Raw genomic sequence first — 22,238 nt, forward strand, 5'->3', positions numbered from 1 at the left:
CTGGAGTATCCCTTTGGTCAGTTTGGGTCACCTGTCCTGGCTGTGTCTCCTCTCAATTTCCCATGCATTCCCAGCCTCTTTGCAAGGGTGGAAGTGCACAAAGCAGAAAAGGCCTTGGCTCTGTGTAAGCCCTACTCAGCAATAACAGAAACATTTTTACATTATCAACCCTGTGTTCAGCACAAACCCAAAACACAGCCCCATATCAGCTACTCTGAAGAAAAATAGCTCTACCCCAGCTGAAGCCAGCACATCAGTCAAATATCTATTATTCAATTGCCAGAAATTGTAAGGATGCTGATGTCCCTGGCCAGTGCCAGCTTTGCTACTTCTGTGGTCTTCAGAGCATAACAGAGGCATGCCCAGTATTTCTCAGGATATTTTGCTGTTTTATCTGATGGTAATGAAATAGTTAGATCCCTAGGAGCAGCTGCTTTCTCTGCCTTGTGCTCCTGGGTGTTACTCCATGCGAGAGTCCAGTAGGTTTTTTGGAAATAGCCTAATAGAATAGGTGTCAGAGCAGAGAATCAGTTCACTGACTTCCTCAGATTGTAACAGTGCATGAGCAATGACTGCCTAATGTCATTATGGTCAAATTACCCATTAATCCTGTTGTCCCTAAAGTTGGGTAGGGCTGCTCAGCTGGTGCCTGAAGGGAATAGTTTGAAAGGATCCTGTAGCAATAAAGGTGCTTGCTGTTCATTGTTACATGTCCTTCCACTGAATTCTTGTTCTAGTAAAAACAACATTAATACATGTCAGTGTTATACATGCTCAGGCACATGAAACTCTGTATAGAGGGGTAAGTCCTAAAAACCCTGGGAACATAGGAAGGGTAATTATCATTTTACACTATGCACCTTGACTTCAGCATTCCAGCTTTGATGATAGCAATTAAGAAGTTATTCAAGACTGCTTAAATTGATACCTATGGAGTTTTTATGCTGCAGCATGCTTGTTTTAAGCAAGGGTGCTAATTTGCTACACTTCCAAAGCCAGTTTTTCATAGTTATTTAATTTCTGAAGAAAATTAGTATCAATACACTAGAAATCCAAAGAACTGTCTGGAATCTCGCTTTTTTGTGTATGTTAGCATCATTATCAAAGGTCTCACACTGACCATTTGTAATGCATTCATTCCTGATAAATAGTAAACCTGGTGGGTTTTTGTTGCTCTTAGTATACAGATTCTAAGCCTGACTGTTGTGTTATACTCAGTATATAAGGGTGATGTTTAATAAAATCAAATTTTGCCACCTATGATTAGGGTAGGAGTGAGTCAGATCACTCCTTAGCACTCTGTCTCATTGCCTCCACAAATAGTGTCTGAATCATCTCGGATATTGAGACTATTAGAAGCAGAGTTAGCAAAGATTGACTAAACATCATACGTGTTAGTGAGTAAGGATCCTCCTGTCAATCATTTTGCAGCTACCATAATTTTTGCTATACCTTTTCTGTATTGAGTAACCACAGCTTTAGGCCACTTTCCATGTCACAGCATGCATTTTATTTTTCTGATAGCATTTGAATACTCTAAGGCTGTTTTTCATCCATCCTGTTCTTTCCAAATTGCAACACTAGGAGTTTTATTGGTAGCTGTGGGTCAAATGGTGCTCGTTTCAGTCATCTACATACAGGCTTATGGTTGCATTTGATATGTCACTTGTCACAAGAGTTTGGAAGGATGTGATACAGGGCTGTTGAGACTCCCATCCCCTCGGGACCCACAATGCGAGATGAATGAAACCCCTGAGGATGTCTCTTGGTTGACTTTGTGTACACAGCTTCAAGTTGTCAACATCCAGCTTTTCTTCCTGAGGTGTTTTAAAGTACCGTGTTTAAAACTGAGGAAGACAGATGAGTAGTACAGTAAAATTATCTAGTGCATGTTCATTCTGGATTTTTTGCTGATCATGAAGTTCACTCAACAAATGTATATTTCTCTGAAACATATTGTAGCCTTGTCCTTTATGATCTGAACATGCTCCCCTAATTTCAGTATCAGGATGTTCCATAGCTGACAGTGTAGCTTCCATTAGCCCCAGAAAACATGCATGATCCAGACTGGAATAACACCACAATGCTTGCTTATTTTGGCAGTAATTTGGTTTGCTTATCTGATTAAATAGCAGTATTTATGCTCCCATTCCCAAGTAGGGATGCATTACTTTTTTTAAAGATGCCTGGGTAATAATAGTTTAAAAATATAAGGCAAATTCTAATGATGTCACTAACCATATTGATTTACAATAGCTGAGAGCCCAGTTTAGTAGCTGCACTTTTTTCTGTCATACCATTAGGTTTGAGCTAGGTTCCTGTTTGAAATTCTTCTCTGCAGTGTTGCAGATTTTACCTCTTTCCAGAGGAAACATCTCAAGTGCCTTCAGTTTCATGTTCATGTAACTAGGCCAGTCAGGAGCAGGGCATCACTTCACTGTTTTCAGTGGTGAGTAGAAAAGATCATTCTTACATCTGGTGTTGGAACTCTTGCTATCAGATCTACTTTTTTAAAATTGTGTTTTGTTGTTGCAATGGAATGTTTATATTAAAAGTTGTCAAAATACAAGCATTAGGATAAATTCAGAGGTAAATGTAGAGGTATTATACTATTAAGGCCACTTACAGATTTTCTTTTCTCCCTTTGCTTTTGAATGCACAAGTTTGCAATATCAAGATTTTCTGGATGATACTAAAATAGCCAAATAATTAACTTATTTTTTAACTTGCAACTTCTTTACATAACACCTGTGAATTACAACCATGAGTGGGAAGAGAAAAGGGTTTAGGATGAATTAGTTAGAAAGTTGAGGTACAACAAGTCAGATGTGGGGGAAAAAATTGGCGAAGAATCGAAACTAAAGGATAGCATTATTTCTTTGGCATGCTTCTGTACCTTTTGTGAGTTACTGTCAGAGTTTCTGTAATTAGAAAGTAGAAGTAAGTTTAGAGCAATTGTGCAGATCTGTATGCAGGACCTCTGGGTTTCAACCTCCGCCCAAAGTGTTTCAGAGCACTATTTTATAAGAATGTTGAATGTGGCAGTGCTTCCCCTCAGTGAAAGCCATCCCTTCTTTCCTGGGACAATTTGTGTTTGGCAGAATTGTGTACTGATCCCTGTGCTTTCTGAATGCTTAGTAACAGGGTGGATGAAAGATGCCCAAACAGCTGGGGGGCATGGAGTAATGCTGGATAACTACAGTACTCTGAGACAAAATTAATCTGATCTTTGTGATGCATCCAGTGGTAATGCTGTAATCTAAATGTGCAGTTCAAGGTTTTCCTTGGCGAGCCTCTTGATGTAATTGAAGAGTGCTTACGCTTGAATTGTTGATAGTATGTAAGTAGAAAAGGCAAAGAGTGGTGAAGGGAAACTCATATGTTCCCTGAGGTGTAAAAGAAAAGGAATTTGGAAAGTCAGATGAGGAACATTTCAAAACCCATCTTCATTTTCTCTAACACTGGTTACAGGAAGGGAGTTTCCATCCATCCTAAGGGCTTGTTTGGGTAAGCATGGACTATTATTTACGGATTAGGAGGATTTAGGTGCTTGGAATTTGTTTTGTTACACATTGTTTTGATTAAATGAAAACATTTGGACTTGATTAAATTAGTTTATCTGGAGCTGTTTAAGGTTGTTTGAGTATTGAAAACAAATTAGATTATGTAATTACATGAACAAACTGTATTTACCAGTGGTTTCCTAGCTGCTTTGTTGATGATTTCATGCCCTGTGCTAGTGTTTCCAACCCATAGCTGTGGCAGCTTTATTGGAACTCATCTTGCAGATGTTCATTTTCTATGCATTGAGCCTCTCAAGGACGCCCTGTAGGAGAATCTTGATGCACCTTCTCTGCTTGGCTCTTCTTGAGCTGTGCCAGACTGGGAAGAGTTAAGGCTTTTGGATGCCAGAGGAATCAAAGCTTGCTATTACCAATTAAATGCCCAAGAATGGGAAGAATACTTAAAATGTTTGTACTTTCTGAAACCTGTGTCCACGTTTCTAAAGGATGTGTGTTCATTTATAGTAAAAAATAATCACACTTGTTGAATCACATGTTGACTGTTCCTTAAGAGACCATTGAAAGATTTAGCTTACAGTAGACCCAAGTGAGGAATTTGTTGTCGTTCTTAAATCCATTAATACTTTCTTTGCTTTGTTTGTAAGATACCCACATGTGAACTGAAATTTCTTCTCATCTTATGCAGATCTATCTTCTTTATCAAGGTCTGAGCTAGAGGGTTTCATTCCATAATGGGTATTTTTATTTCCTCTATTTTTTCTTTCCAGAGGAAATGGTAACAGCCCAGTGAGAATCAGGCTCCAGTGCACCCTTTGTCTGAATGCCAATTGAGAACTTATTTGCAAACCCAGCATCTTCAAATGGTCTCTCCCAAAAAACATGGGTCTGTTTTTGTCGGGAATGTCCCTATGCCTCTGGCAGTATTCTGCCATTCGGTTTAAGTTGTTTTGCCTCAGTGACAAGACAAAACAAAGCAAATAACTTGCATGAGAGGTAGAGCTGTTCAAGCATACCCTGGCTTTATGTCCTGTTTCTATCTGAAGTGGTCCTTTCCTCAGAGCTCTTTGGTCTTTGTTAAACTGAGATTCCCACAGCTGTGTCAAGGAAAAGCAGTGTTTCCTTCCTCTGCCTTCTTGAAGGCTTACACTCCTCCAGCTCAAATGGGCTGTGTGTAATTCCAGTTCTGGTGAAGCTGTGTGCCTGTGATTTCCAGCACCAGTGTCATAACCAAATGCAGCCCCTTCTCCTGGCCATAAACGCCTGAGGAAATAATGCAACAAGAGTGTGCGCTGCTTACACCTATTTAAAATAATCAGAAATTTTATTTCAATGTGGTGTGGAATTTTTTTTCTTTATTTTTGATTTGGTGTTTTCTTTTGAGGGGATTTTTTAAAGTTCTCATAATATTTGCTATTTGAAATTGTCAAGTTTTCAGTTTAGCCTGAAGATTACATCCAATTTGTTTTTGCCTGGCTGAGTTTAACTTACAATTGTATATTTCAGAATTTAAATTTTTTATTACAGAATTTTATATTCTCAGAATAGATTTCATGTATTCTCACTTAAACTTCATTCCTGTTACATTAAGCCAGAGATGTAAATCAGTATGAGTTAACTGTGTGATTTGCACCACATGATAATGTGGAAAGCTTGAAATTTTTATTTCCTGGTCTGTTTAAATACCAAGGCATTAAAAATTCCTAATTATTTACCTCATACTAGACATTTCAGTGTCATTTGTTTGCACTTATTTGCACAAATTATTTGTGTGGATATCCAAAGCAAACAGTTATGAGAAGAGTTATGAACCAACTCTTTTCTGTTGGCATCTTTGCTCCCAGTATTTTTAGCACAAATGTTTTGCTCGAAAACAAAGCTTTTCATGTGCCCATTCATTCATTACCCAGATTCCTGTAGGAGAGGAATGTGGAGAGTGCTTGGTGGTGCAGAGATACCCAAGTCTGGCCTTCTAGATGCCAACTGCTTTATAGGAACAGTATCAGAAAAGAAATTAATTTATTTTGGTGGAAATACTGAGTATATTTATGTTGTTTAAAAGGTGGATTTTGCATGTGACCTTGTTGCCTCAGCCCTGGAGGGGGGGAAAGAAAAACCATAGGATAGACCTCTTGCACTCAAGAAATTCCACAGTGAAACTATTTTTGGTTGCCTTTGTTTTACTGTACTTCTTTCAAACACCAAACTGCTCTTCCCCCTTAATGCTATTTTACACTGTTTCATTGTGTGATGTTACTTTGCAGGAAAACCACCTTAGTGTTATCTAGTTTGTCATTTTTTTTGTAATTCATTAAAGACTAAGCAATAACAATCTAGAAAAATGCCATTATTAATGTAAAGATTTTTCTTTTTAAAAGTCAGAATCTTATCTTAAATCTGACAAATGGATACTGAACACTTTCTGAAATACTCTTTGACTTCTGAAAAAAATGACCTTTCTTTGTCTTGAACAAAAACTTACGGTATTTTCCCTGTTGTTTTCGCATCATTTAGGTCTTGAAAATTCTGACAGCTCATTTACATTGTGATTGATTATAAAGTCCCACATTATATTTTCAGAAAGTGCTGAACCATGCCTATTACTGCATGTATCTCTGAGTTGAGAAATACTTTTCATGTGTCATCTGATAATTTATATTCCTGTAACTGTGCAAGTGCTAGCTGCCACAGAAATAATTACCCTTGTCTTTATATTGGAGTTACAAGATTTTAATACTTTGGAGTTTGTCTATGAAATAATTTCCAGTATAATCTCTTGATATTTTTATGATCTTCATGGGTGGATAAATATTAGCTTCTTTTATCTGAGAAATAAATGTTAAGCAAAAATCTAGATACTCTGTGACAGATAGTTTTCTAGAGAACAACCAAGGCTTAAAGGGAAAATGGAAAATTTGTCCCAGTACTTACTAGTCTCTGTCGAGTTTTTTTCCGGACTTGCAGGGAAGTGTAGGCGGTCCAGGGTTTTCGGAAACATGAGGCTGACAAGTAAGAGCATCTGTACTGAAGTGTGAATAAGAGGTGCAGCTAGGCACCATTTCAATTTAGTGTTTTACTTAATAGCATAATGAAATGGAATAGCTGGGATATCTAAGGGAAGAATGTGCTTTCTGTGTTTGTCATGAAGATGTGAATGAGGCAGAGGTCAGAGGTCACAAGGAGGGGAAGGGGTTTGACCACAAAGCAATTAAAAGTGCACGTCAGATGGATAGTCGTTCCTCAAATGTCAGAATGAAGAACGAAGTGCTCCAGCCCCATTTCTTTCCTCTTCAACTTGTGTGTGATATGCAGCCAGGTAATACTTAAGCTGAAGTCATTAACACAGTTTTTATTTCTGTTTTCATTTCAGTTATTTGCCACCTTCCATGCATGAATGGAGGCCAGTGTAGTTCTAGAGATAAATGCCAGTGCCCTCCTAATTACACTGGTAAACTTTGTCAGATTCCTGTGCAGACTGCCAATTCTCCAAAACTCTACCATCACCAGCAACAGGGGAACAAGGCTGTAGGATCACAAGTTATCCACTCTACTCATACTTTACCACTGACAATGTCTGGACAGCAAGGTGTAAAAGGTAACTTCTTTCTTGGTATTTTTAACTTGTTGATTTTAACAAATTATTTTGGGTATTCAACCAGTAACCATAGTGCTACATCTACATCTATCCAGTATTGACACCACAACTTGAATCATGAACTCATCAGAATGTCTGGACCATATTTTGCTCAATGACTGAAATAATAAGAAATAACAGTGTTATTGAAAATAGTTTATTTACTGTGCTTTATGATGGAATTTAATGTAGATTGCAGAGTCAAGGGATAATGCAGGGAGTTTCTTCCAGAAATATAGACTTTAAAAAAAAAGCGTAGACTTGTTCAAAAATATAATGATTGTTGTTTAACAGAGTCCATAAATAGCAGTATACCTAGACAGAGAGTTGCAAGTGATTCCATGGTTTCTAGTGGAGGGAAGAGACAATGCTTTGCAATGTAAAAAAATATAAAAGGTAATTTTAAACTAAAAATACAAGCCATGTTTATCTTACATGATTTGGTAGAGTCTTATAAGTTAACTTTGTGGTGAACTTTTAGTGTAGATAGGCCATTATATGATTCAGTTAAATAGAACATTCCTTCTACGTCAACAATATAAAATAAAACAATTTCAAAAAGGGTAGGGTTTTCCTGCTGCTAATGCTGTGAAGAAGACAACAGAGAATAAGAAAAGATTTTGCCTAGTCAAATAAAGTTCATTCAGGTTTTTTTCCCCTAATACTTTTGTTGTGAGGTGGAAACTTCTGATGACTTTGAAGAGAAGTGTTGATTTTATTTCTTATGTGTTGTTTGATTCTAGATAGGATTTTAGCTGGGTGAGATCTTGTCCATGTGGAGTGACACCTGCAACTCAGAGTCACAACATATGACTTAATGTGAATTTTGTTTGCTTGTTTGAATTGTCAGATTGATTTTTGGTCAAGGGTTATTTTACAATTATCTCTCCAAAGTTGGTATATCTGAATAAAAAGAACATAAATAGGGAAAGATGTGCGGAGACTCCGTTGCTGGCAACTAGTTTCTGAATAACTTTGCTAAAATGGGCAAACTAATTCTATATTTGTGATAAATATATTCTAAGGTAGTAATTCTGTATTCAGAAAGGGACACAGCTGTGAAGGAACTGTTGACAGTATCCTAGAAATGCAATATTTTATAAATACTTTTGAGTATCTCCTCCGTCCAAAGAAGAGAATATAATTTATTATATAAATATAATTGCTAAACATTTAGTAGAGTAGCAATTTATGCCTATGTAATTCCTGATGAAATAATTTTAGACAATATGGTGGACCACAACCCCAAATTTTAAGACATAGTTATTCTTCAGATTTAGAGTTCCTCTCCTAAAATGCACAATAGGTTTCTCATAGCTAAAGAGTCTGACCTCTTGAATATTTTTTCCTGACCTTCAAATCCTCATAGGAATCATTAGCAGTCACAATGCCTTTTCTTCTCTTTCCATGTCCAAATGAGGATGTTAGATTGTTGAGAGACAAATATTTCATTTCTTTAAAGGAAAGAATAAAACAATTCATCCTGAAATGGCTGGCAGAAATAAAAATGAGCACATCTAAGCAACAATCCAAGACCTGGAGAGGATTGTGATAATAATACTGCATGGGGGAACCCAGCCTAAATTTGATGTTTTCAGCATCTGAATGTCTTTGGATGGATTGAGACACTAAAACAGAGCAATTCAGTGATTTCTTTTGAGGACTAATATATTTTTTAGATTTAGCAGCTAGAGAAACTAGATGAAGGGGTCCCTCTTCATGCATAAAAATGTTGGGGTGAGTTTTGTTCTTTTTACAGACAGACTATGCTGTCTTGTCTTGCCCTGCAAACCCAGTTTAACAGCCCAAGAAGGACCTTAGTGCTTCTGCTTGTAACACTGAATCTTTCCCCTGTGGGTTAACCTCTAACAGACCTCATGTAGGATACATTTTGGTTGTAGGTTGTTTTCAGCTGCAGGCAAGATCTTGGCCCTGCAGCCATGTTTTGCTGACTTTCTACCATCTTATTCCTGATGTTTCTGTCTGAGTGTGTTGACAATTTTCATAAATGAAACAATGCAGTCAGAGTAAAAATAATACATCTCTTTAAGAATTCCTATGTGAGACCAATTAATACTGATGATGTGCCCAGAGAAATGAAAATAATGTCAAAAACCAAAAGCACTTTCTCCAAAATAGTATAATTTTACAGTAGCTCAAATAAATGAAATATGCTTCCTAGGGAGTGAAGCTGAAAATGCCTAGTCAAGTTCCAAAGAACAGTTCAAACTCCAGAAGACAGGGAGACAGTCCAGAATACCAAACAATACAGTGTGCATTATAGAGAGAGCTGTGTCAAATGATACTTGTTGATTTTTGAAGTTTGGAAGGGATGTTACATCTAGTGGATTGTCTGGCCTCAAGTAGCTTGTGCAGTAGTCAGTGACGAGAGAGGCCCAGCCAGACACAGGAAATACTCACTTTGTTATGCAGCTTACAAACTGATTAACTTGTTATACACCTCTCCTCCCTGCCCACCCCAATAAAGATTTGAGTTATGTCTTTAAAGGGCATTTTGTGTTCTAGTGAAAAGAGGCTTAAGAATCACAAGCAGTTCTGTGCAGATTGCATTGACTGGAGGGTCTCAGTCTACATACCCAGACTTAAAACTACAACCATATTAAAAAACGGAAGTGTCTGAAAATCATTTCCCCCCTCTTTATCTGCCAAACCCTGAATTCAAAGTTCAACAAAGGGAGTGGTGATTTTAGATGGTTGAGATGCTGGCAATTCTTGCAGGGGCAAACTTGGGACTTGGCAGGTATATAAAGGTGCAGGGATGAAATCTGAAGCTTTTTCTGTGTTCCAGAGAAAGATGATGGATCTGAAAAAGAAAATAAAGCTTACTATATATCCAAAAATAACCCAGTAGAGTTTGAATTCTGGAACTTTGAATGGGATTCTTGTTACAGAGTATGACCACAAATATTAATGTCATACCAGCCAATTTGGACATCCATGTTTATGTAGCAGTCTTTACAATCCTATAATGTTGTTCTTTCCTACATGAAGGTTTTTAGTTTTCTTGCTTTGTTAATGAGACTCTGTGTTCTTTAAGCCTTCCCTCTAACCCCCAAATCTGGGCTTCATTTATATTTCAGTCACTTTAAGGCACTCTGTAAAAATTCTGATGTACAAAAAGAAATGTCTTAGAGGTGCCTAAGGTATTTTTTTCACATATTTTATTACCAATTTTTCTTATGTGTTTTTCCTTCGATTATTTTAGTGAAGTTCCCTCCTAACATAGTGAATATCCATGTGAAACATCCCCCTGAAGCCTCAGTTCAGATCCATCAAGTGTCAAGAATTGACAGCACATCAACAGGACAAAAAGCGAAAGTACCTCAGCCAGTACATCCACAGGTCTCTTACCAAGGTCTTCCGTATCAGAAGACCCAGAAAGGACATACAACTTACACAAATCAACAACCCATTCCTCATATGTTTCCTGTTTCAGTTAAAACTCAGCTTGGGCGCTGCTTTCAGGAGACTGTTGGGACACAGGTAAGAAATGTTTGCTAAGGCTTGTGAGACAGGTAGCTTTAAAACTATATTATAAAAGAATGAAAAAAAAATCCAGCAATTGGCAGGAAAGGACAAATTTGACACTCTTTTCTCCAAGAAAATTATTTTGAGAATGTAAAATTTTTACAAAATAACATTTTTTCTGAACCTCTTTCTCCTTCAAGCTAATGTCTTTACTTCCTATGGACTTGGGTCCCTGACATTTTGATTTCAATTATTTTAGCCATAACTTTTTATCTTTCGCATGGAAATTCCTACTCAACAACTTTATGTGTTTTATAGTATTGTAGGCTAATGTTTTGAATCTGTTGAAATGTGAATGTTGACTGGAGTAAAAAAAACATGAAAGCTGAGTGTTCGCTGCAACATTAAAACCTTAGTTCAGTTAAAAATAGTATATTCACCTCACATTTTACATATGACTTTTCAAAATTATGTATCTTCTTTCAATCCTGAAAGCATTTTAGTAGCGGCACATGTTTTTATATTTGCGTATGTATTTGACAATACCCAGACATGAAAAGGATATGTAAAGAGATTGTTAAAAAGTCAGTAAAATCCTATTATTTATTGCTTATTACCTTTCTGAAATTTAACTTTTCAGAGCAAATGTCTTTAAGATGAATTCGTGCCTCAGACTGAGATATTGTGTGAGGTATCGGGAAAAATCACTGGTTTTGGGGGATGTCAGAGATGTCAGAGATTGAGTGCATTGTTTTTCAGGCTAAAAGTTACTTTATGACTCTATCATTTAAGAGTTGAATTTTAAATTTATCACGTAGGCCACTCTGCTTTTGGTCCTTCCAGTAAAATGCACCCAAAGTTAGCCAATTTTCAAGCATCTAAAATTTTATCTATTTTCAGTAGATTTCACAAATGTTTGTTAGATGTTGGCAGCAAAATTATCCAAAGATTTCACCAGTACAGAGCATGATCTGCCTTACCCTTAAAGGGACATCACTCATTGTTCCTGAGATGCATGACTGGAGCAGTGAAAACTGAATTTTTTTTAAAGGCTCTTAAGCAGTGTGCAACCTCTGCCTTCCTAAAAAAAGAAAAAGGGAAGAGACCTCACTCCCTCACTCACAGATGGGCAAGGATCTTTGGTAAGGATCCGTAAAGGGAAACAGACAGGAACAGAGGCAGGGTGAAGGTGATGTAGTTGTCAGATCCAAAGGTACTGAGCTCCCCCTGTCTTGGGCAGAACGTTGAACTTGAAATCAAAGTTCCTTAGTCCCAGTCATCTGCCATCTCCAAAGAACTGACTTTTTCTTGTAAGATATTTTTCTCTTTTCCTTTCAGTTGCTGACTTCTCCTCAGTATTGTTGCATTCCTACTAGTGATATAATTAGTTTCAGGAGTCATTACTGTGGAAGTAAAAATCCCAAAATGTGCTCATGGTAGGCCATCACATGAGGGTGCTTAAAAGTAATTCATTCTGAAAAATGCAGTGGAAGAAGTTAATTTAAATGTCATCACACACCAAAAATTTTTTTAGGAGACCAGAGTTAAGTTTTCATATTGTATGCTAAAGGCTAGGGTTCACTAATTGTCAAATTATTGATTCAGGATCTACAGTGTTAACTTACACTGATGAGCTCTTTATGGTTGTCTGTTTCAAAAACAGTAAAACCTTCAATTTTTTCTTCAACAAGTGTTGAAGCACATGTTCAAATGAAAGTTCATGGATTTTACATGAATAAATGAAGCAGGGCCTGTGTCCAACAACTGTTTCTTTTTATTTCCTAAAAATAAGCAATCTAAGAAGCATGGCACCATAATATGCAATCACAAAACTCTGGAAATAAGTGTGATAATTAATCATGGTTTATTGTTTTTTTGCATTTCTATTTGTACTCACATACAAAGGAATGCAAAATTAATTCCTTGGTCTCAAACTTGGCAGTGGGTGCTCTGTTATCCCCTACCTTTTATGCTTAATCAGTTTCCTGTGTGTTCTTTCTGCCACATGCACGAGTGAGGTATTTTGAATGACATGCCAACACTTTGTGTCCCATGCATGCCCCTCACATTACAATGGTTTTACAACTAAAGGTTACTCATTGCTCCCTGGAAGGCAGCAATGTGCTCCTTTTAAAGAGGGAGAAAAGGGAAAATAAGCTTGCGTTGCATTCATGCCTGACTTGGAGTCCTACAAAGTTCTTAGTTACCAATTTTTATAACTATTTTTCAGCGTTCCCTTGGAGAAATTTCTTTGCAGTGCTCTCAAGAAAGGGTAGTGCCTCCTAGTTTAGAACAGTGCATGTTCTCAGATTTTACAGATTTCATTGATCAGTGTCAGTCTTGAAAAGGGGCATAGCAGGGGTTTTAGAGGCCTTCTGTTATATTGATGGTTCAATTTAGAATTGGGGTTGTAGAATGGCATTTTATAGAGCACTCGTTTAAGACCTTGCAATAAATATAGATCTAAGGGACTCATTCATCTTTCAAATTTGAATCTGAAATGTTATTTTTTTCCTGCAGTAAGACAATGGATATTATTTATTTTTATGTTAAATATCCCTTGAGTTGGGAAAGACATTTTTTTTAATGCTTAAATGAATTAGTTTTTTTAGAAATATGTTTCTTTCATATTTGTTTTGCTATATCTTGGGGTTCTCTTTATTTGTTCAGGTGAGATACTAAAATAAGCTTTCCCTGTTAACAATGTGTTGCAACTCCTTTCTGGAGTTGATAGTGTAGAATTTTGATATCCATACTTTGTTCAACAATCATCAGTGTTTATACATTTTTTTGCAGGGTGGATTGTTTATTTGGCTTCAGAAATGTTTTATTAGATCTCCTGGGATCCTGAGATGACTTTACTGTCTATAGAGCAGATTGGTGGAAGGATTTGTGTGTGGCCTCTTGTAGATAAGTCAGCTATCTTAATAGGGGCTTTGCTGAAGTTACTTTTGGTCCAGGCTTAAAGCACAGGATTAAAACAGTATCAGGATCTTCTTTGTGGTTTTGTGTGCATGTGTAACTTCTACCATTCTGTGTTTCTCTTCATCCCTTGTTCTCCCCTACTTCTTCGTTGAATTTCAGCTGCTCTTCAATTACAGGTCCTTTGAATTTAGTGCTCTGAGTTTTTTTTTCCTAATCATCTGTGGAATATTTTTAATCTCGCAGCACATTCTTCCTTGCCCCACCTTAGCTAAATTCTCTTAATATAACTCATTCAAAACCAGTAGGATACTCAAATTCCATGATAGACAGAGTGCATTTTCTGCAGTGAATTTCCAAACGAGTGCACACTGTTAAGGTTAGCTACTGGAGCTACCTTGAGCTGAAGCTCAGAGGACCTTATGGCACAGATAGTTGAAGAATCTGGTCATATTGTCACGCCTACAATCCCTTTTCATTAATGACATAGGAATTCTTCCAGACCTTCTATTCCCTTAGCTGTCTGTAATACCATAAGTGACTGTAACCAGAGGCAGTAACTGTGACAACAGACTAGTAAAAGGTGTAAGGAAAGATGTCATTCTACCAGCTCAGAAGGAGAGAGAGGGGCTAGAGGAATGAAATCTCCTTGTTTAATAAGAATAGATAAATAAAGACATACGTTTTCATAAACACATATACAGATGTATGTATGTGTTGTTTAATTGTGACTATTTTCTGAAGTGTCCTCAGCATTGTGAAGTGGAAAGATAAGTACCAAAGTGGTATTACTATTTCAATTTTTAAAAAGTATTGTAGGAAGCAAATAATGTTTTGGATGATTCTCTTTTGTTCTCAAGTCAATTCACTTTTGCTGGCTGCCTCTCTTTTCTCTGAGTGGAACACTTAGCAATTATTTCTCCTCTGGGAGATGTTAATGGTGGTTGCTCCAGGATAGCTGACCATGTTACATGATAGCTCACTATGACATGCCCCACACAAAAGTTGTGGTTCATCATATTCTTTCCTAGTACCGCAACGATTTTTGCAGAGTATATCATAAACCAAACAGTTAAGCTGCAGGCTGGAAACTCATTGTTGAAATAAAGATGTAGGAAACAAACCTTTACCTAAACTTGCACTTTGTTATATAGAAAATGATTTCGAGAAATAGAGACCTGAAGTTGGGAAACAGACATGCTGGAAGCACTAGAACAAAAATCCCAATTAAGATGGAGAACAGTAAATTTCTGGAGACCATTCTATTTTATGGTGCCTTCAAAAGCAGGAGATTGGGTTTAGTGTCCTGCAAAATATTCTACAGCCATGTAGAGCTTTATTTCTGAAATACAAGGAGTTGGTCATCTTAGACCACTGATTCACTAAGTCCTATTTAAAAAGCAAGCAAATGAGGAAGATTTTGTTTCTCTTCTTTAATTGCTCCTCTTCAGATAATTTTCATTTTAATTCTAATAAAAATGCCTTTATTATGACACAGAATATCTTGTTATTTCCCAAAACACTTCTATAGCATCAGTGGTGTACCTAGTAAAGATTGTATTGGTATTCTTGAGTCCTGTTGATTTTGCACATAATTTCTTTGCATTTCAATCAAGAAAAGAATGCACATGCCTACTGACTGTCAAATTTCATATAAAGATAATTAAGTACCACTTTTTTCACCCCTTAAGATCACTTTGAAGTGTTTACTAAATATATTCATGTGTTTTCCTACAGTCACTGCATTGCAATATGATCAGTAATAAAGGTGGGGGGGGTTTCTCAAAATTGTTTGGGTCTCTTCTTTGCTTCAGTGTAAAAACAGAGGTATGTTTTGCAAAACAGCAAAAAATTGGAGGAACTGGTATTTCAAATAATTCATCTAAATCAGTCCCTTTCTGTCTGGATTCACAAGTAAAACTGTTCTCTTCAGCAGATACTTTTGAGTATTAGGTTTACCAAAGGAAAACCTAATTAGGTATTAGGTTTACCAAAGCTTCTAGTGTTCTCAGCATCTGTAGTTTAAAAACAAAATTTTAAAAAAAGCTTTCTTTTTTTAATTCTATAGAGAGACAGACACTGACTTTGCTTACCTTGATGAAGGAAACACATGCCAAAATGTCCAGAGGAGAAGCTGGCTGTGAAGTCATGTCTGCTTATGCTTGTTCATTCCTCCTCGTGTAACTGCTGAGGGGAGCTGGACTGCTCTCTGAAACAATCACTGCAAGAATTTCAGAAATACTGTCTTCTGATCCCCCTTTTTGTTGTGGTATTTGAAATTCGAGTCAGTTACAGGTTGCTGTGTTGTGGTAACAGCATATGTTCCATTCCTCACTTGTCAGTGGTTTGCTGCATGATGCTTTGTGCTCCCTCTGCAAAGTACTTTAAAAGGTGTTGCAGAAAAGACCCATACTTGTTATACCTCTGTTCAAAAGGATGCCTGAATTTGAGTTGTTTTGGTATTGTGAAGTGAAATTTGGTGGATTATAATGATACTTTAGAAAATCATATTAAAGAAAGTCACAATATGACATCTATAGTAGACAATAGAAGCATATTTTCATAGATCAATGGTTTTGATTAAGCTAAATAACATTAATGGTGAACATTAGGAAAGACTTTTGAAAATTTTAAGGGTTGTCCATTTTTCAGTACAATCAAAACTCTCACATTTGTGTTCAGGTGTGTTTCAAATGATGCTTCGTATGTCTGATCAACAGATATAAGTTAATCAACATCCTAAGTGGGATAAATATCTATGGAAATAGTTTATTTAATGCTTTGTTTCAGTAATGTCTTGTATGGGAAACATTTGTTTTGGTTTGAACAACACACTTCTGTCTGCCATCAGACTTAATAGAACAAAAATAAAGCCAAGTGATAGGTGGCAGCTGGAAAAGGTCACAATTATCAACATCGTATCATAGTCATGATTCTGACTGCAAATCATTAAGCATTTCTTTAACTTGATTCAGACAAAGGTGTACAGCAGTACTGATTGGGTACTTTACTTTGAGGTGATACACAAAGATTTAAGGAACTGGGATTAGATGATTGATGAGTTTTCCAGGGTGGGAAATATTAAACAAATGCTTTGAAGTTTTTGAGTTAGAATTCAGAACAGCAAAACATGTTGATGGCCCTTAGTGCCTAACCTAACATATTGATACTGCCGTATGCAATATGATCATAGCGAATATAGTGTGGATATGATGACAGTAGTAACATGCCCACTGAAGTTATTCATTCAACTGTATAAGCATCCCTGTTGAACTTTAGATTTAAGAAAACATTTTCTGTGGTGGTAAAATTCGGGTATTTTCTTTTATGAAAGCTGTATGAAATGAGCTTTCCTATTTATCTTCTTTAGGCAGGAGAAGTGATACAATTTTGTGCTTCATACTGGTAATTTTTCTCTTAGAGCACTTTTAAAACCTCTTTTCTTTAGAATAGTCTTAAAAATACCATCTCATAAAATAAAATAACTGTCTGGAATTCCTTGAAGCTCATGGTTTGGCTTCTGAAGTTCTTAAACAAATAGACTGTCAGAAATCGGTGTGGATTCATTTCCAGGATTAATGCTTCATTCGCAGTAGTTTCTTTGCAAGATCAATACTCTGAAATATCACAAGATTAAAGATGTATCAGATACCAAAACCACCAAACTTTGTTTTAATTACTCAAATAGAAGAAAGCTGGATAATTTTTACTTGCTTATGAAGAATGTTCTACTTAAGCCAAAACAAATTCTTTACCAGTTCTTCTAGAAAGTCTGGAAGTATTTAAGTTTCTCTCCTCTGCTTATGAGACAATGCCTGTTAGTGAGCCAGTGCTACATGGGATAACACTCTTCATTTGTAACAACCTGTCATTCAGCTGGTCAGTGAGCTAATTAAGTATGTCTGTTAATTGTTTCAGTAATACGGTTTATTAAGTTTGAGGTTTCTTACTCTGTTTGTCGTGCCTATAGGAAAAAAAAAAAAAAGGAAGCAACAATCCAAGGTCTGTGCCTGTTGAATAGTTTACAGAAAGTTAAACAGTGTATCCATTCACTTCTGCTATTGCGGTATGTGAAACGCAGTCTTTTGAGCTGAATCCCAGAGTCATTAGCTATTAGCTCAGGCAAAGCACCTATCAATTTCAATCATAGTTAATCATGTGACACTCCTTTATTTCTGCCTGTATTGTGGTTTTAACTAACAGCTTGTGACAGGGATTTGTAGATGGGTCACGCAGGAGTGGGAGTCCCAGGAAACCTTGTGGTCCCTTGGCCAGAATCCTCTGTGGTTGCCCTGAGAGTAATTGCCAGACTGGACTCCCTACTGCACTTTACAGGGAGCTGAATAAATTTCCTGTACTGCCTTAGCAGAGGAATTTCAAGGATATAATCCTTCCTTTTCCCTGGCATTGGAAAGCACATGAAGCACTGGTGTTAGTACACAACTTAGCACTCAAAAACTGTGGAGATGGGGCAGAGGCTGGAGTCTGGACAGACTAGCAAAGAGGTGATGTGGCTTGGGGTGGCTTTTGTGTACCAGCACAGGGTCAGCCAGAATTTCAGTCTTCCAATGGGAATATTCAGTACTTCCTTCAGTTATATAAAATATTGGCATAGGAGCCCAGGCACGCATGGGGAAAAATATGTGGATTCGAAACAATACTTTCAGTGTCTCTGAGCACTTTACCCAGGAAGAACTTTGTTTTATAGCAGTACCATGTGTGCATCATACTGCTGCTACTGCTGAGCCTCTTTCAGCACAGTTGAGCTCTTTTATAGCAAACTTTCATGACTTCTTTGCCTTCTGAACCAGTAAGAGTTATTTCCAAATCATAAGCTTATGACAGAGATATCATTCATGAAAATCTGGACTCTTTTCCTGGAGCCCTCAGGAATACAGACTAGATTAGTTTAAAATATGTGTAGATGATGGATAGAAAAGTGTAAACCTAAGTTTAGGGAATGACATTGTCTTCATGCATAGTCAAGCACATTTGTGCTTCGCTTTCCTGCTTATTTTAGGCTCATACATTTGTGTTGGAGTTGTGTTGAATGGTGAAACAAACTAAAAAATAGCTATGAATTCCTCCAAGTGACTTTTCCAGTCACTTGTGACTCAGAGACTGAAAAAAAAAAAACTGTCTGAAGAACTAATGAGTTCTTGGTAGTAGGAAGTGTGCAAGACTTTTGAAGTGGAGAGAAATTACCTATAAAGTTTTTGATACATGTAGAAATAGAGCTTCAGTTCACAGATGCTTAAGGTTGCTGAAAAGGGGGAGCATTTTAAGAAAATGTAGCTGTCTGGGGAACAGTTTGTGCAGTGCCATGGGTGTTAAGAGTATCTGAAGCACTACTAGATGTACCAGAGAAATCAGTTTACTAGCCGTAGAAGAACTCTTTTTCTGCTTGGATTAGAACTTTGCAGAGCAGTCATGTTTTGTGATGCATAGCTCCAAAATTACACAGATCTTAAGTCAATAGGAGCCCCATGTGGCAGTTGCTTTTCCTTGTTGCCCAGTTTCTACAATGATCTGGATGTTAACCAAATTATCATTGATTCTTCAAACTTTAATTCACCATAGAGGCAGTGGGAGCAGCAGCTTTAATCATTGCCAGTTTTTACTGACAGGACTGCAAACCACAGTTGCCAGATGACTCAGACTTTGGCATCCTTATTTTTGCTCATGATTTTTATATGGAAATTTGAAAAAGTTATGACCACAGAGATCATGATTTTCAGTAGAGTGCAAATGCTGTAGCACCACACCTAAACTATAAGCAGACTTTAGTCCATCTTCCTCCTCCTCTCCTCCTTTCTTTTTTTTCCTTCTTTTTAAGCTTATTACTATTAAATGACACCTTTTCTATTTTGGGGAAGAAGGGGAAATAAAAGGGGGCCAGTTCATGATGGCATGTTGGCTATCACATTAGTGGAATCCTGCCTTGACATGAGCAAGCTCCTGGGATGTGTCCTTGAGGTTTTGACCTTGAAGAGAAGCACTGGGTGTTAGGTAATGGGCCTCACTGCTCAAATGCTCCGTTTCTGAGATCATAAGGGGAGGTGCAACACCAGCCTTGATTCCTCCCATTTCTTTTCAGAGAGGGGAGAGATGTAAAATTGACGTACAGTAGGGGGAAAAGAGCTGAGTGAAAATGCTTTAGATGACTCTTGGTAACAGCCACAGTGTAGGACCTTAGTAAGTGGCTTCTCTGTCTTTGAAGAAGCTCTAGGAAAGGGGTTGAGCATCTGTAACTACAAAGCAAACTTGGTAGCTGTGGTTATAAAATAAAATGGTCCTTCCTGGAGCATGCCTGCCTGGATGCAGGTTGAGAAAACCAGCATTGCGTAAAGATGTAACATGAACTCTCTAAGGTTTTAGGGTAGCTACTTGGATGAGGCATTGTGAGTACTCTTCAGTTGAAAGATTTTTTTTTTAGCTTTCTGCAGCACAACCTGTATATCATCTAGCTAGGAGCAGTTGAAAGATAATTTCAATTTTGAAAACAACCAAGCTGCTGTGGCAGAGGAAGTTGTGCATTTCCCCATTTATGCATCTTGATGGTATTTTTGAAGCATCTGGCTGGGAGTTGCTTATTGAAGCAGAACTCAGCAGACTCTCAGTGATCAGGAATGGTCAGCCTTGTGCTAATCATACCACTGCCTAAGCCAGAGGAGTGCAAGACAGCTGAAAGGGATGCATTCACCTGGTGTAAGCCTGGGCCTGCATCCAAAAAGTGGGACTTGCTGAGATACTTCACTGTTTTAACACAGCCAAACACCATCTAGGCAAGGACTATTTCTCATCCCTTGCAACATAGGAAAATTTGTCACCAGACTCACTCCAGACAGTAATGTGAAAATAGACTCCTAAAGTTGCACAATAACTGAGTAGTCTGTTTGAACCTGTTTGGCCACTCTGTTCTTTTTGCTCTTCACGTGTCACTCTAAAAGGAGGCTCAAAGCACAAGTGGTGCTAACCTGTATATGGGTGGCATGCAGAGGCTCACCATAGCTATGCCAAGTTGCCCTGGTGCTAAAAATTTGGATGCGTGTGGCTGGCTGTCACCAAGATGGAGAACACCTCAGACTTCTCACACATCCTTTGACACAGGTCTAAGTGTCCTGTGTTGCAAGTGCTGAGCTGCTGCAGGTTGCACATTGCAGTCTGTTGTTTAAATTGCGAGCTGGTGCTGCTTTTAATTTGTTGAGATACTTCAGGAAGTGTCTGGGGAGTATCTGTGAAAAAGGGACAGAGAAAATGGCTGGGATGATGCCTTGCTGAGGGGACCCTCTGATGAGTCAGAACCTTATTGGGGTAGCTTGCTATCATATTAGTGGTCATTCTGCAGAGCTATACAAGTTAATTCTGCTTTAGAAGTATCATTGGCTCATGTGTGACAGTATGATTAAGAGAATATTGGAAAAATTTTGGGAAAGTTGGAAGAAGCTGTCTGCCTGTGCATTCAGCATGCATCTGCACTGCAGAGTGGCTGGGTTACCAGCTAAGTGAAAGCAACCACAACACCACAGCCTGTGGCATAGGATGAGCCACCTACTTTGAGCTGAAAGCTATGTGGCAATGAACATTTGGGTCAGAGGTTTATATACTGTCAGAAAGCAGAGCTAGATTAGGGAAAGTCTATTCGCACCATACTGAGAATTCACACTTCAGCACATTTGAATTGTTTGCTGCAGTGCTTATTTATATCAGCTTTTGCTTTGAAAGTATTAGTAAGCACAGCTGTTGTGAACTTCTCCTGTGCTTTGTGTGTTCCATTTTATGCCTCACTGGCAGGTTTAGATATTTGGAGACCTTTTTGAAATGTCTGCATCTCAAATACACGCAAGATTTCTATACCATGGAAAATGGAAGAAAATTACAAAAGTCAAGAACATAACTAGGATGTTGTAAGCTTCCAAATAATATTATTATAAAACATAATAAGTATGTTATTGATTGACGGGAAATGAAAATTGACCTCAGAAATTATAAGGTGTTTGAGATAATTTATATAGCTTTTAAACAAGTGGACAAGCATGTTTTTATGACAAAAAAGATAGCTGCCAATGGTGAGTTACTATGTTAGAAATATACTCACTCATTCCTATGACACACTGTTTTCTTCTGTTTTTTTCTCTTTTTCAAATTGACATGGGGGAAGATAATAATGTCACTTAATTTACTCATGCCTGTCTTGAGAGCCTTTGCAATGTGTGGGCACCATTTAAGTTCAGTTAAGAGCTTCATTGAATCTTCAGTCTCTCAGCAAGAGGTTGATGCAAAATGACTGAAAAAGAACATTGTACTGGAAGTGAGTGTTTTACAGTATCACTAACCAGAGTATTCTTTACCTGACTATTTCAGTGTGGCAAAGCACTTCCTGGCCTTTCCAAGCAAGAAGACTGCTGTGGGACCGTGGGTACCTCCTGGGGTTTTAACAAATGCCAGAAATGTCCCAAGAAGCCCTGTAAGTGCTATTTTATTGTTATTCTCATGGCTTTCCCCCCCTCAAGCAGTATTTTCCCTTTTTTCAGAGAGGAAAAAGATAAAACCAAACCAAAGGAACCTAGTAGAAAAAATGTGCTATGATTTGATTAGCAACAGGTTGTAGAAACTGGAATTCCCCAGCATGCCAGCAAAGTTACAACATGTGGGCACTTGGTGCAGCCAGC

At 37.6% G+C, this 22,238-nt stretch overlaps 1 protein-coding gene across 7 annotated transcripts in view; it reads left to right on the forward strand.

The window, feature by feature from the left end:
• LTBP1 (latent transforming growth factor beta binding protein 1) overlaps positions 1 to 22,238 on the forward strand; it is a 180,164-nt gene that overhangs the window by 71,204 nt on the left and 86,722 nt on the right. For 6 of the 7 annotated variants that reach the window (XM_085055266.1, XM_085055269.1, XM_085055268.1 and 3 more), the window contains exons 6-8: positions 6,892 to 7,116; positions 10,382 to 10,659; positions 21,931 to 22,033. In XM_085055266.1, coding sequence (XP_084911392.1) covers positions 6,892 to 7,116; positions 10,382 to 10,659; positions 21,931 to 22,033 — 606 coding nt within the window. The remainder of the gene's footprint in view (positions 1 to 6,891; positions 7,117 to 10,381; positions 10,660 to 21,930; positions 22,034 to 22,238) is intronic. The other variant, XM_085055271.1, reaches the window with a different exon arrangement.

This window comes from Lichenostomus cassidix, chromosome 3 (assembly GCF_008360975.1).
Source record: "Lichenostomus cassidix isolate B80296 chromosome 3, HeHo_3.0, whole genome shotgun sequence".
Classification (NCBI taxonomy): domain Eukaryota; kingdom Metazoa; phylum Chordata; class Aves; order Passeriformes; family Meliphagidae; genus Lichenostomus; species Lichenostomus cassidix.